General features: G+C 39.3%; 1 protein-coding gene across 1 annotated transcript in view; it reads left to right on the top strand.

Moving 5' to 3' along the window:
• Window positions 1-3,049: 3,049 nt before the first annotated feature.
• The window catches only part of GRAMD1C (GRAM domain containing 1C), a 132,052-nt gene continuing 122,045 nt past the window's right edge, over window positions 3,050-13,056 (top strand). The window contains exon 1 of the mRNA XM_044670087.1: window positions 3,050-3,156. Coding sequence (XP_044526022.1) covers window positions 3,076-3,156 — 81 coding nt within the window. The 5' untranslated portion in view covers window positions 3,050-3,075. The remainder of the gene's footprint in view (window positions 3,157-13,056) is intronic.

Raw genomic sequence — 13,056 nt, 5'->3', positions numbered from 1 at the left:
GTAGGGTGTGAGATGTTGATCTAAACCTAATCTCTCCCATATTGTTTTCCAAATTTCCCAGGAGTTTTTGTCAAATAGTGGATTCATGTCCCAAAAGTTGGGCTTTTTGGGTTTATCATATACTGTCTTGCTGATGTCACTTACCCCAAGTCTATTCCACTGATCCTCCCTTCTGTCTCTTAGCCAGTACCATATTGTTTTGATGACTGCTGCTTTTTAGTATAGTTTAATATCTGGTACTGCTAGGCCCCCTTCCTTCACATTTTTTTTTTCATTATTTCCCTTAATATTCTTGATCTTTTGTTATTCCAAATGAACTTTGTTATAGTTTTTCCTAATTCAGTATAAAACTAAAAAGCTTTTGTACAAACAAAAACAATGCAGCCAAAATCAGAAGGGAAACAAATTGGGAAAAAAATCTTTATTACAAAAAACTCTGACAGGGGTCTAATTACTCAAATATACAAGGAGTTAAATCAATTGTATAAAAAATCAAGCCATTCCCCAATTGATAAATGGACAAGAGACATGAATAGGCAATTTTCAGATAAAGAAATAAAAAATATCAATAAGAACATGAGAAATTGTTCTAAATCTCTAATAATTAGAGAAATGCAAATCAAAACAATTCTGAGGTATCACCTCACACCTAGCAGATTGGCTAAAATGAAAGAAGGGGAGAATAATGAATGCTGAAGGGGATGTGGCAAAATTGGGACATTAATGCAGTGCTGGTGGAGGTGTGAACTGATCTAACCATTCTGGATGGCAATTTGGAACTATGCTCAAAGGGCGATAAAAGAATGCTTGCCCTTTGATCCAGCCATACCATTGTTGGGTTTGTACCTCAAAGAGATCATAGATAAACAGACTTGTACAAAAATATTTATAACCGTGCTTTTTGTGGTGGCAAAAAACTGGAAAATGAGAGTATGTCCTTCAATTAGGGAATGGCTGAACAAATTGTGGTATATGCTAGTGATGGAATACTATTGTGCTCAAAGGAATAATAAACTGGAGGAATTCCATGTGAACTGGAAAGACCTCCAGGAATTGATGCAGAGTGAAAGGAGCAGAGCCAGAAGAACATTGTACACAGAGACCAATACACTGTGGTAAAATAGAATGTAATGGACTTCTGTACTGACAGCAATGCAATGACCCAGGACAATTCTGAGGGATTTATGGAAAAGAACCCTACCCACATTCAGAGGAAGAACTACAGGAGTGGAAACACAGAAGAAAAGCAGCTGCTTGAACACATGGGTTGATGAAGACATGATTGGGGATGTAGACTCGAAACTTCCACATCAATGCAAAGATCAACAATTTGGAAAAAGGTCTTGATCAATGACACATGTTAAAACCAGGGAAATGCGCATCAACCATGGGTGGGGGAAGGGTGAGGGGTGAAGGGGAAAGTAGGAGCATGAATCATGTAAACATGTTAACTTTTCTAAAAAATGAATATTAATAAATGTTTAAAAAAAATCAAGACCAGGGGTAGCTGGGTGGCTCATCAGATGGAGAGTCAGGCCCAGAGATGGGGGGGTCCTGGGTTCAAAACTGACCTTAGACACTTCCTAGGTGAGTGACCCTGGGCAAGTCACTTAACTCCTTTGCCTAGACCTTACCACTTTTCTGCCTTAGAATTAAATACACAGTATTGAAGATGAAAGGTAAGGGTTTTTTAAAAAAGAAAAAAAGATAAAAAATCAAGATCATCACTATCATTTTTATCTCATACTCTTTTAAAAGTCTTAAAATTATTAAAGCCTTTCAGTGTCTCCCCTCTGCTTTCTGACTCTTTGGACTACCAGCTAGCTCTTCTGATCTCCTTTTCTCCCACTGAACAAGCATTTATTTTCTCTTTTTTGTATTGGAGGGGAAAAAACCTACAAATTCTCCTACAAATATGCATGGTCTAGAAAAGACCCCCCCCCATCTCCAAGCATTTATTTCCTTTTTTTCCCATTGGAGAAAAAAATAAAACAAATCCTTGAGACAATGCATAGTCAAGGAATTATTCCCCTTTCTTCCACAATAAATAAGCATCTATTTCTTGGAAAAATTCTTATATTAAATATGCAGTCAAAAAATGATTCCCATCCTCCAAGACCCTAGGAACATTAAGAATCCATTTTCTCTTCTTCCCATTGGAGGAAAAAAAAATTGTTAAGAAACGATATTCCCCTGCCCCACCTTCCCATAGGAAGAACAAAAAATCCTTTAAAAATATGCATAATCAACAAATATACATAGTCAATGAATGAATTCTGTAACCTCCAATGAGCATTTATTTTCTCTTCTTCCCATTGAAGGAAAAAAAAATCCATGTAACATTTTTGCACAGTCAATGAATGAATTTTTCCTTTTACCAATGGAGGGGGGGAAAAACCCCCAAATCAAAATCCTTGTGACAAATATGCATAATTAAGGAATTATTTCATCTATCCTCTATCCTTTTCCAATCCCACAAGTACTTTTTTTCCTCTTCTTCCCAATGGAGGGGAGAAACTAAAAATCTTTGCAACAAATATGCACAGTCAAGCAAAACAAGTCCCCACGAGGGGCAGTTTGTGGGGGTGGAGGTGGGGATGATAGGCTCTGCCCTCCTCTAGCAGTTCAGCCGGCTCCTCGGCTTTAGAAGCTGGGGATGACCACTGGGACGTGGGCTTCACGGCGGTCACAGGAGCCCTAGTCAGACCCGAATTTCTTGCGGGGTTGAGAAGATAAACCCTATAACGTGGGCCAAGGCGGAGGAGGAAAGTTGACGGCTTCCACACTCTCAAGACGCGGGGTCTTGGCGCCGGAGTCAGGTTCTCAACCGCCGCCACTGGGGGGAGCGCTGGTGTCCACGTGCGCAGAGCGGGGCGAGGGACAGGGGCCAGTCTCAGGCGAGAGGGCGAGCGGGTGGGAAAGCGGGGGGAGGGGAAGCGATGGGGCGGCGCGTGCGCGTACGTTCGACTCATTTCCCCCGCCCCTCTTTCCCAGTTGGAAGGTCACCTGTGTGGTTTGTGTGTGGTGTCAGTGCTTGGGGGTAGGGGAAGTGGTGGACGTGGTGGTAGTAGTGGGATGAGAGACAGTGCAGGTGCGCCTGCGCAGTGCCGCCCAGGCAGGAGGGCTGAGATGGAGGGTACGTTGACTGCCCACCAGGTAAGAGGGGTTTCTAGAGAGTCGGAAGCGTAGAATTGGCTGGGGCGGAGGGGTATTGAGAAACATTTCATTAAGCATTAGTAAATTCCCCAAAGCCATGGTTCCCTCCTTCCTTCTCCCCCTTTTTTTTTCCTGTTGTGATCCACCGACTCCGCGCCCGTCTCCCCTCCCCCTTCATCTTCCAAAGTTTTCATTTTGAAGTAGTGAAAACTGATTTCCAAGGAAACGCCTGCTGTTCTGTCTTTCTCTTCCCCCCATTGCCCAGGAGGCTTCTGCCTCCCCTGTGTTTGTTGGGCAACCCTTATTTGGTCCAGATGTGACCCTTGTACCCATGCAATTGGATTCGTATAGGGGAAAATAGTTTTACTTCTGAAGCATTGGTATTCTCAAACTTCATCCAAAAAGCATTCATTCTAAATGCCTAGAACTGTGCTAGGTTCTGGGGGGGTGGGGTGGGAGTGGGGAATGTAAAAAGCAAAACAAAAACGCATTTGTTAAATGCCTACTGTGTGTCAAATCCTGCGCTATGCTGGTCGTTTGTTGTCCTTCAGTTGAGACTGAGTGACCCTATTTCAGGTTATCTTGGTAAAGATACAGGAGTTGTTTGCCTTTATTTTTTCCCCTCTACCTCATTTGATAGGTGAGGAAACTGAGTCAAACAGGGTTAAGTGATTTGCCCAGGATCACACAACTCATAAGTGTCTGAGGCAAAAATTGAATTCTGGTCCGCCTGACTCCAGATCTGGCACTGGATCCATTGCTCCACCTAGCTGCTTGACTGGGGGAGTGGGGTGATAAAAAACAAGAGAATTCAGAAAAAGCATTTAAGTACTTATTACTATGTGCTCAAGAAACAGCCCCTTAAATTTTGTTGTGGAGAAGCACAGATAAATAGATAAAGGGAATTCCAAAAATCTTTCCCCAAAAACTAATTTTTTAAGTTCAGAGATACTTTATTTTCTCTATTATATGTAATAATAATTTTCAATGTTTTCCAAATCATAAGATCGAAATTGTCTCACATCCTCCCAAGGTGCCCCCCAACCAAGCAATTAGACATGTGTTATTATTATACAAAACTTACTTCCATATTGGTCATCCTTGTAAGAGAATACTCATATAAAACCCAAACCCCCAAATAAAACTGTCAATAAACTAACGTGAAAAAAATAGTATGCTTTTATCTGTATCTCACTCCAGCAGTTTTCTTTTTGGAGGTTGTATGAGATGATATGGCTTAAAGAATAGAGATTGTTTAAGTGAGCAAGAAGCAAGGTTTAATCTTTCTCATGAGAAGGGGTCATGTCCAAATGGCGATGCCTAGGGGATGGGTGCAGATATGAGCATTTCATAGATTCCTGAGGCAAATCCCCACCCACTCTGTTCTGATACTCCATGGTCTGGGGGCTTGAACGTAAAATCTAGGTGTGAAAGACCACACAATCCGAGAGCAAAAAGTTACATAGCATGAGCACCCTCCACCCTACACAGCATAAGTCCCTATCATGAGTAGGGGGAGGAGTTATGAAGAGGCTGCTATGTCTTCCGGAGGGATTCATCTGAGTAATAAAGGTCTGAGGAGATAAGGAGGTAGGATTGCCTAATGGTTTGCTTTCTTTGAGATAAGAGATCTCTCAACCACTGGGCCTATGGCAATAACAAAATGTTCTTGAGATGTTATTCCGAACTCCTAAACAGGTTTTCCTTCTCTAATGGAATCCCAGCCTGAGAAGAACAAATTAATTTTTTTCCCTCCACACAGAGGTGGAGAGCATTCTTTGTCATAAGTCCTTCAGAATTGTCTTGGATCATTGTATTGCCGAGTGTAAGTCTTCCACATTTGATCAGCATTACAGTATTGCTGTTACTATGTACAGTATTCTTTCAGTTCTGCTTATTTCATTCTGCATCAGTTCATGTATATCTTTTTAGCTTTTTCTGAAATCATCCTGCTCATCCTTTTAATAGCATAATAATATTCCATCACCAACATATACCACAGTTTGTTTAGCCATTCTCCAGCTAATGGTCATCCCCTCAATTAATAATTCATTGTCACCACAAAAAGGGCAGCTATAAATATTTTTGTAACAATAGGTCCTTTCCCACTTTTTATGATCTCTTTGGTATACAGACCAAAGTCTTTTAAGCTTTAATAAATAAATATGCTTAAAAAATACTTCAGTAAGACTTTTGGGATACCTTGCAGAGGACTAGAGACCAACCCAGTGATTTCAATGGTATGAAGACTAGGAATGCAGATGAGCTTCTTTTCTGCAACTTAAAAGTCTTTAGAAGATGCTTTTCATCTGGGAATCATGGACCACTACAGAATTGAAATTGTGGGTGACCCAAAGAGCAATGGAGAAAAGTGTGGAGGATATGAAGAAACTGTTCTGTATTATCAGGGATGGCTTGGATGTCAATATGGTGGTCCCTTTCTGTCTTCAAGACTTGGTTCAGGTGCCACCTTCTGAGAGCAGACTTTCATGGTTCTGCTTCCAAACTCTGCTGCCTTCAAAGTTACTTTTTACCTGCTCTATGTGTGTCTTCTTTGTACCTATTTATATATATGTTGTGTCTCTCTTTAGAATGTAAGCCTTTTGAGAGCAGAGACTATTTAAGTTTTTTTCTTTATCTCCATTGCTTAGCACTGTACCTAGCACTAGTCGGGTTTATATTAGCTGGTTTTTTGGGAACCCCAAATTTGCCTCTGTCCCTTGAGAAATTGCCTTGGGGGAAGTCCCAGACTGACCTAATCTCGGACTAAACAATATACCTTAAAGTACTTAGTGATTCCTGTTTAGGTGGGACTAGTAGTAGACATAATCAAATCTTACTTCCCTGAGGTCCCAACTACACTGACAAGATATAAACAGACTTGGGAAAGGAACCATAGCTTGGGGCTGGAGTATCAGGGAGTAGCCTACCTTAAAATAGGTATTAAAAGGATGGTCCCTGCCCAGGTGTTAGTCTTCTTGGGAACAGATCTCTGATGCAAAGGGAGAAGTTTCCTAGACTAAAAGAGTACTTAACATTTGATTAGGTTTGCTAGCTCCTCCTAAACTGGGATTATCAATTTAAAGACTATTCTTCCATCTGAAACCTCCCTGGAGGCAAACTCTCAGGGGACTTGGGCAAACTTGGATATCCAGATTTCAAACGGACTGGATCAGTACTGTGTATTGGTTTCCAGGCTGAAGAACAGCAGAGGGCTAGGCAATAGGGGTCAAGTGACTTGCCCAGGGTCACACAGCTAGGAAGTATCTGAGGTTAGATTTGAACCCAGGACCAGGTCCTGTCTCTGGGCCTGACTCTCAATACACTGAACCACTTAGCTGCCCCTGCTATTCATCTTTTTACCAGCATTGTTGCTGTCTGAATTTTCCCATTTTTGACAATTCTTCATCATGCTTTCAGTTTCAGACTTTTTGTTGTATTTGCCTTCCTAATGTTATGATTAAAAATGATAAAGACTGATATAATAAGAGAAATTAGTAGTTTAATTAAAGCCATGGCCATGTTGGTAAAATATATATATGACCGCACCTATCTTTTAATTTACCGCTGGAGCGCATTCTCTCTCCCGCTAGCCAGCCAGCTCCTCAGGAAGACCAAGGGCTTTCTCTAGGCCCTCCTCTGAATTTAAACTGCCCTATGCCTGGGAAACCCATTGGAATCATGGGTAATGTAGTCTCAAAGCCCCCACCTGCCATAGGGAGTCTGCTAGACACTTCCAAATAGCACTTCCCAGAATTTAAAACAAACACTTTCCTTCTTTCCACATTGAATCACCAAGATGGCCTTTCATTTCTTCCTAATGTTTCTCAGGAGAGTCAGGTATACTACACTGATGAAATCCCAGGGGACTGGACCAATAAGATTGATAATTTCACATCTTTTCCTTCCTTCCTATTTTGGTTCTGGCCTCATTCAATTCATAAGGACTAAAGCAATATTCCTTGAATTGGTCTCTGTAACCAACATCTTTCTTTAGATTCTGGCTATACCCTACATATACTGCTTTGCTAGCCATTGCTTAAAACTTTGCATCTTGTCAGTAAAAACTAAGCCCTTAGCTTCACATTCTGGGCTTTGCCCTAAATATGATGCTTAATGTGGTTTCATGGAAGAAAAACTGTGGATTCCAAAGAATAGGGTTTAGATTCTAAATTTACTGTGTTATGACTGGTGTATGCTTCCTCAGGTGAGTCATTTTTAACTCTCTGGTCCTGTTTTTTTTCTCTGTAAAATGTGGAGGTTGGAGTGGATGACTACTAAGGTTCAATCAGCCCTTCACCTGTGATCCATCTTATTCCCTCACATGAATCCTTTGTCCTCGACAAATTGGAACATTCAATGTTCCTTGAACATGTCTTGCCCTTTCCTAAGTATACCCTTGACTTTGTTTTGCTTCTGTCTTACTCTGTCGTAAAGTTCTAGACCAACTTCTTCTTTCACAAAGTTTTTTCCAAATGCTCAGCCTCTGAAGACCACTCCTTCCTCCAAACTCTATCATCTTCTATTCGTGTGACTCATTTGACAATTAGTGTATATTACTTTATATTGTTTTTCATATGTATATATGTATATACGTATGTATAAAATCTTTCCCTAATAAAATTACAAGTCCATAGGTATAATTTCTTTCTAACTAAATTGTAAGTCCACTGACCTGGATAAAGGCATTGGGAACCTACTTATCAACTTTGGACTTGATAACTAGCTCAGAGGAATTGCTAATACATTGGATAACCTTAACCCAAACCATTTTGATAGACAAGATCAATGAGTTGAATATTTCTTCTTCCCTCCCAAGCAGACTTCAATATAGATAGACAGTTAGATATTCCCTCAAATACTAATAATTCCAAGTATTCAGTTACTCACCTCCATGACCTACTTCTTTATTCCACCTCAGCTTCATACAGGAATGGGCATACTTTTGATTTTGCTTTATCACCCACATATGATTCTGGTTTCCTGTTCATCAATTCCAAAATCTCTTACATTTTATTGTAATTGTTTCCCCTAAGGTACAATGGAAAGAGAAGCTTCAAATCATGGGACTTGAGTTGGAATCCTGATTCTACCTCTTAATGCCTAGTTTGGCCTTTTAAGGACAGAGCTTTAAAATGAAGGGATTGGATTAGATCTAATCTCTAATATCCCTTCTAACTCTATTTCTATGATTCTATACCTAAGCCTCATGTTTGCTTTCACCTTGATTTTTCCTAATCTCTATTTTTAGTAGCATTCAGACTGTGTACTCTCCTCCCTTCCCATTCTTGACCCTTTAGTGAACTAGTTCAGCTTTACACTATCTTCTGTTCTTGAATCTCTTTCTCCCTTGTTTTATTAGTAATCACATTTTGCCAAAACCTAACCCTCCTTTGCTTCTGTTTGCATGCTAATGAAAAGTAGCTACATCCAGTAAAACCTTCCTTACCTGGGGTCTAAGTGAAAGGCTTCAAACCCATCAGTGACTTAGGGAGATGTCTAACCCAAGCATGTGAAGATCTCTCCTGGTGGAATGAGAACAGTTTGATCTAAAGGCCATGAAGGTGGCTGAAGTAGACATTGTAGAGCATTTAGAGCTTGGTTCAGATATCGAATATGCCAAGGTTATCCACTGCATCCTAGGCTATTGCCAGCCATCCTGACTTTTATCTTGCCACTGGTCTTAAATGAGGCTGAAAGACTGAGACTGAAGACTATGTTCAAATCTGTCTCACTTAAATCCAATCATTGGTCCTTTTAGAAAACAAAGGATGAACAATGAACAGAGCTGGAAGAAATCACAAAACTGTTCTGGTTTGGTCTTCTACAAATTTATGTTATTTGATCTCAACTGGGCCCTCACTCCTGCAAGGTTGTTCTTTTAACACTTCCCTCATATAGTCTTTTTCTTTAAAACCCTTACCTTCCATCTTAGAATCAATACTGTGTATTGGTTCCAAGGCAGAAGAGTGGTAAGGGCTAGATAATGGGGGTTAAGTGATTTGCCCAGGGTCACACAGCTAGGAAGTGTCTGAGGCTAGATTTGAACCTAGGACCTCCCTTCTCTAGCTGAGTCACCCAGCTGCTCCCAATCCATATATTCTTTATCATACTCTTCATAGCAGTTATTCCAAATCTCTTTTCTCCTTCTTCCATGATACCACTAATCTTTATCTTCTCAAGTGAACTCTGGAGTGGCTTCTTTCTTCTTACCTACAAATAAGACCATGTCTCCCTGAGCTTGAAAAAATCCCTGTCAGCTGACCTTTTTAAAAAAGTGGTATATACTTGGTGGCTCTATTTCCAGAAGAGTGAAGGGTGAATTGGACTGGGAAGAGATTTGAAGTAAGCACACACAAGTTAGAAAGTCATTGTCATAGTTCAGACAAAGTGCGATTATGGTTTGAATTAGGGTGGTGACTCATCTGGTGAGAAGGAGATATAGGAGATATATTGTCAGGGTAGAAATGATAAGATTTGACCACAAATGGGTTTGTGGAGTGATGAGAGAGAACAGTGACAACCACAGTTGGGAGTCTGGCTAGATAACTGTAGGATGTGATGCCCTTAATAGGAAAGTTGAGAAGAGAGGAGAGTTTTGGAGGAAAGAGGGTGAATTCTGTTTTGAACATTGAATTTGAGGTGCTTAAATGGACATGCATTTCAATATGTTCAAAAGATAGTTGGTGATACCAATCTGTAGCTGTGGAGAGAAATTAGGGTGATATAGATAGATTTGGAAATCATTGGCATAGAGATGACAAATTGGACCTATAGTAGTTGATGAGTAGGGTAGTATAGATGGAAAAGAGAAGAGAGCCCAAGACAGAGCCTTGTGGAGCACCTATAGTTTATAATTGTAATTGGCTAAATTTACAACGAGACTGAGAAGTGAATCAGACAGATAGGAGCAGAGAATATCCAAGAAGAGATGATTAACAGTGTCAAAGGTTGCAGTGATGTCAACAAAAATCAGAATTGAGTCAAGTCAGCAAATAAACATTTAATAAAGTACAGTTATGTCCCTGTCACCGTAAGCCTTTGAGATCCAAAGAAAAGTAAGAAGACAACCCCTGTTTTTAAGGAGATTACAACATAACTGGGGGAGATAACATATAAACAAATATTGATAAACTGTGTGGTTCAGTTTCAGTCATGTTCAACTTTCGTGACCCCATTTGGGGTTTTCTTGGCAAAGATACTAGAATGGTTTGCCATTTCCTTCTCTGGCTCATTTTACAGATGAGGAACTGCTGCAGACAGGGTGAAGTGACTTGACTAGGGTCACACAGCTAAGTAAAAGTCTGAGGAAAGATTTGTACTCAAGAAAATAAGTTGTCTTGGCTTCAGGCCCAGCACCCTATCAACTGCTCCACCTAGCTGCCCTAAAACAAACTATATACAGGATAAATCATAATTAATCATCAGAGAAAAGACACTAAAAATAAGAGGGTTCAGGATAGACTTCATGTAGAAGATGGGATTTTTGAACTGGATGAATTCCATGTGAACTGGAATGACCTCCAGGAATTGATGCAGAGTGAAAGAAGCAGAACGATGAGAGCCTTATACACAGAGATGGACATACTGTGGCACAATCGAATGTAATAGACTTTTCTACTAGCAGCAATGCAATGATCCAGAACAAATTCTGAAGGACTTTGAGAGAAAGTACACTATCCACATCCAGAGAAAGAACTGTGGGAGTAGAAATGCAGAACAAAAACAACTACTTGATCACATGGGTCGATGGGGATGATTGGGGATGTAGACTTTAAAGGATCACCCTAATGCAAATATTAATAATATGGAAATAGGTCTTGATCAATGACACAGTGGAATTACTCATTGACTATGGGGGGTGAGTGGGAGGAGAGGAGGGAAAGAACATGAATCATGTAACTATGGAAAAATACCCTAAATTAATTAATTAAATACAAAATTTCAAATAAAAAAATGGGATTTTAACTTTAGCTGGGACTTGAAGGCAACCAGGGAAGCCAGAAAGAATGATATTTTTCTTTTGTAACAAACATGCATAATAAAAGTAGATACATTCCCACATTGGCTATATCCATGAGAGTGTGTGTGTGTGTGTGTGTGTGTGTGTGTGTGTGTGTGTAAAATTTTGCAACTTGAGTTCATCATTTTTAGGAGGTGGGTAGCAGGCCGCATCATCAGTTTTCTAGAATCATGGTTGATCATTTCACTGATCAGAATTCACACATCAGAGGTGTTTGTCTTGTTCTGTTCTTCTCACTTTACTTTGCCATCAGTTCATAAAGTTTCTCTGAAACTATCTCTGGCATCATTTCTTTTTCTTCTTGTTTTTTTTTTTTCCAGAGACAGTAGATAAAATCTTATTTGAAGGTGTTCAAGAATCATTTAAGATATTCAGCAGAGCTAAAGAATCATAGAATTACCTGCTTATCTTTATTTTGATCAAAATGAATAAATTAGATTTTTAAACCTGACAAAATTTGTAAGGAAACGTGTAACCTTGTTTCTAAAAACATTCTACACAGTATTTCAGAATATAAAATACCATAAATGGTAGTTCTCAATTGTCTTTCAAAGATTTCATTGTATAGATTTCTCAAAACAAGACTTAACATCAACCTTTCTGGAAAGTCAGCTTGAAATTGAAAGGGAAAAAAAAAAGAAAATCTGTATGCATTAAATGTTGCCCTCTTCAAAAATCTGCTTTTCCAGAGGCAGGTAGGTGGTATAGTGTATAGTGGACCCGACCTGGAGTCAGGGGCATGAGGTTTCAAATTTGTCCTCACTTACTAGCAGTGTGACCCTGGATGAGTCACTTAACCATGCTTGCCTTGCGCATGGTGCTCTTTTGTCTTAGAAATATACTAAGAGGGGCAGCTAGGTGTCAGTGCATTGAGAGCCAGGGTTAGAGATGGGAGATCCTGGATTCAGAGATGACCCCAGATACTTCCTAGCTTTGTGACCCTCGCTGTGTGACCCCATTGCCTAGCCCTTACCAGTCTTCTGCCTTGGAACCAATATAAAGCATTGATTCTAAGATGGAATGTAAAGGTTTAAAAAAAAAAAAAGAATTGATACTAAGACAGCGAGTAAGGTTTGTTTGTTTTTTAATCTACTCTTCTAGGTCAAAAATGTTTCTGTAGTTACCTGAGAAGTATCATTTTTCTGGTCTTTTTGTAACTTCTGAATTGTCTTTTAATTTACAGACTTCACTTAGATCTCCCACATTACAAACCAAATTTTCACAAACTCACGTCAGCCTCTGAAAGATTTCCCATTCTAGTAGTAGAATAGTACTATTCATGGTTCTATCCTATGAGAATTCACTAATAATTAATTATGTTCTGCCCTGCTATAGTTAAATGACCAAATTATTTAAGCAGAAAATTGAGGTGTTCGTCACCATTGATTTCCAAGCTTATTACATTAGTCAATTCTTCAAATTTTATATGCTCTACCTATAATTCTTTAACACCACCCAGAAGTTTTTGTTGGTCTCTAAATATTCATAATTCCCTTCTCTGTAAAGTTGTTGTTTTTGTCATCAAATGTTATAAGATTATGATTCTTTTCTGTAATAATTCTTTTATATGCTTGTCCTTGTAAAAATGCTTCCAGATCACCAAAAGCTGCATATTAATTAAATTTATGGTCTTTTCCCGTATCACCATTCTTTGTCAAAAGTGTGCATATAACTTCCTTGAAAAGAATGTACATGTTTGTTAGAACATAAAAAAGTATAAATATGAAACAGATACTTGTTTGACAAAATGCAGTAAGTTTATAATTTACAATGGACATTTGGAGAAAATATTTTAATTTGATTGGAGTAAACAATTTAATCCTAAAGTATATGTAGCTTAAAGACTAGAGATCATAGAAATAGTAGAGACAGCAAGT

This window comes from Gracilinanus agilis, chromosome 3 (genome assembly GCF_016433145.1).
Source record: "Gracilinanus agilis isolate LMUSP501 chromosome 3, AgileGrace, whole genome shotgun sequence".
Classification (NCBI taxonomy): Eukaryota; Metazoa; Chordata; class Mammalia; order Didelphimorphia; family Didelphidae; genus Gracilinanus; species Gracilinanus agilis.
This window is presented reverse-complemented; position numbering and strand designations above follow the sequence as displayed.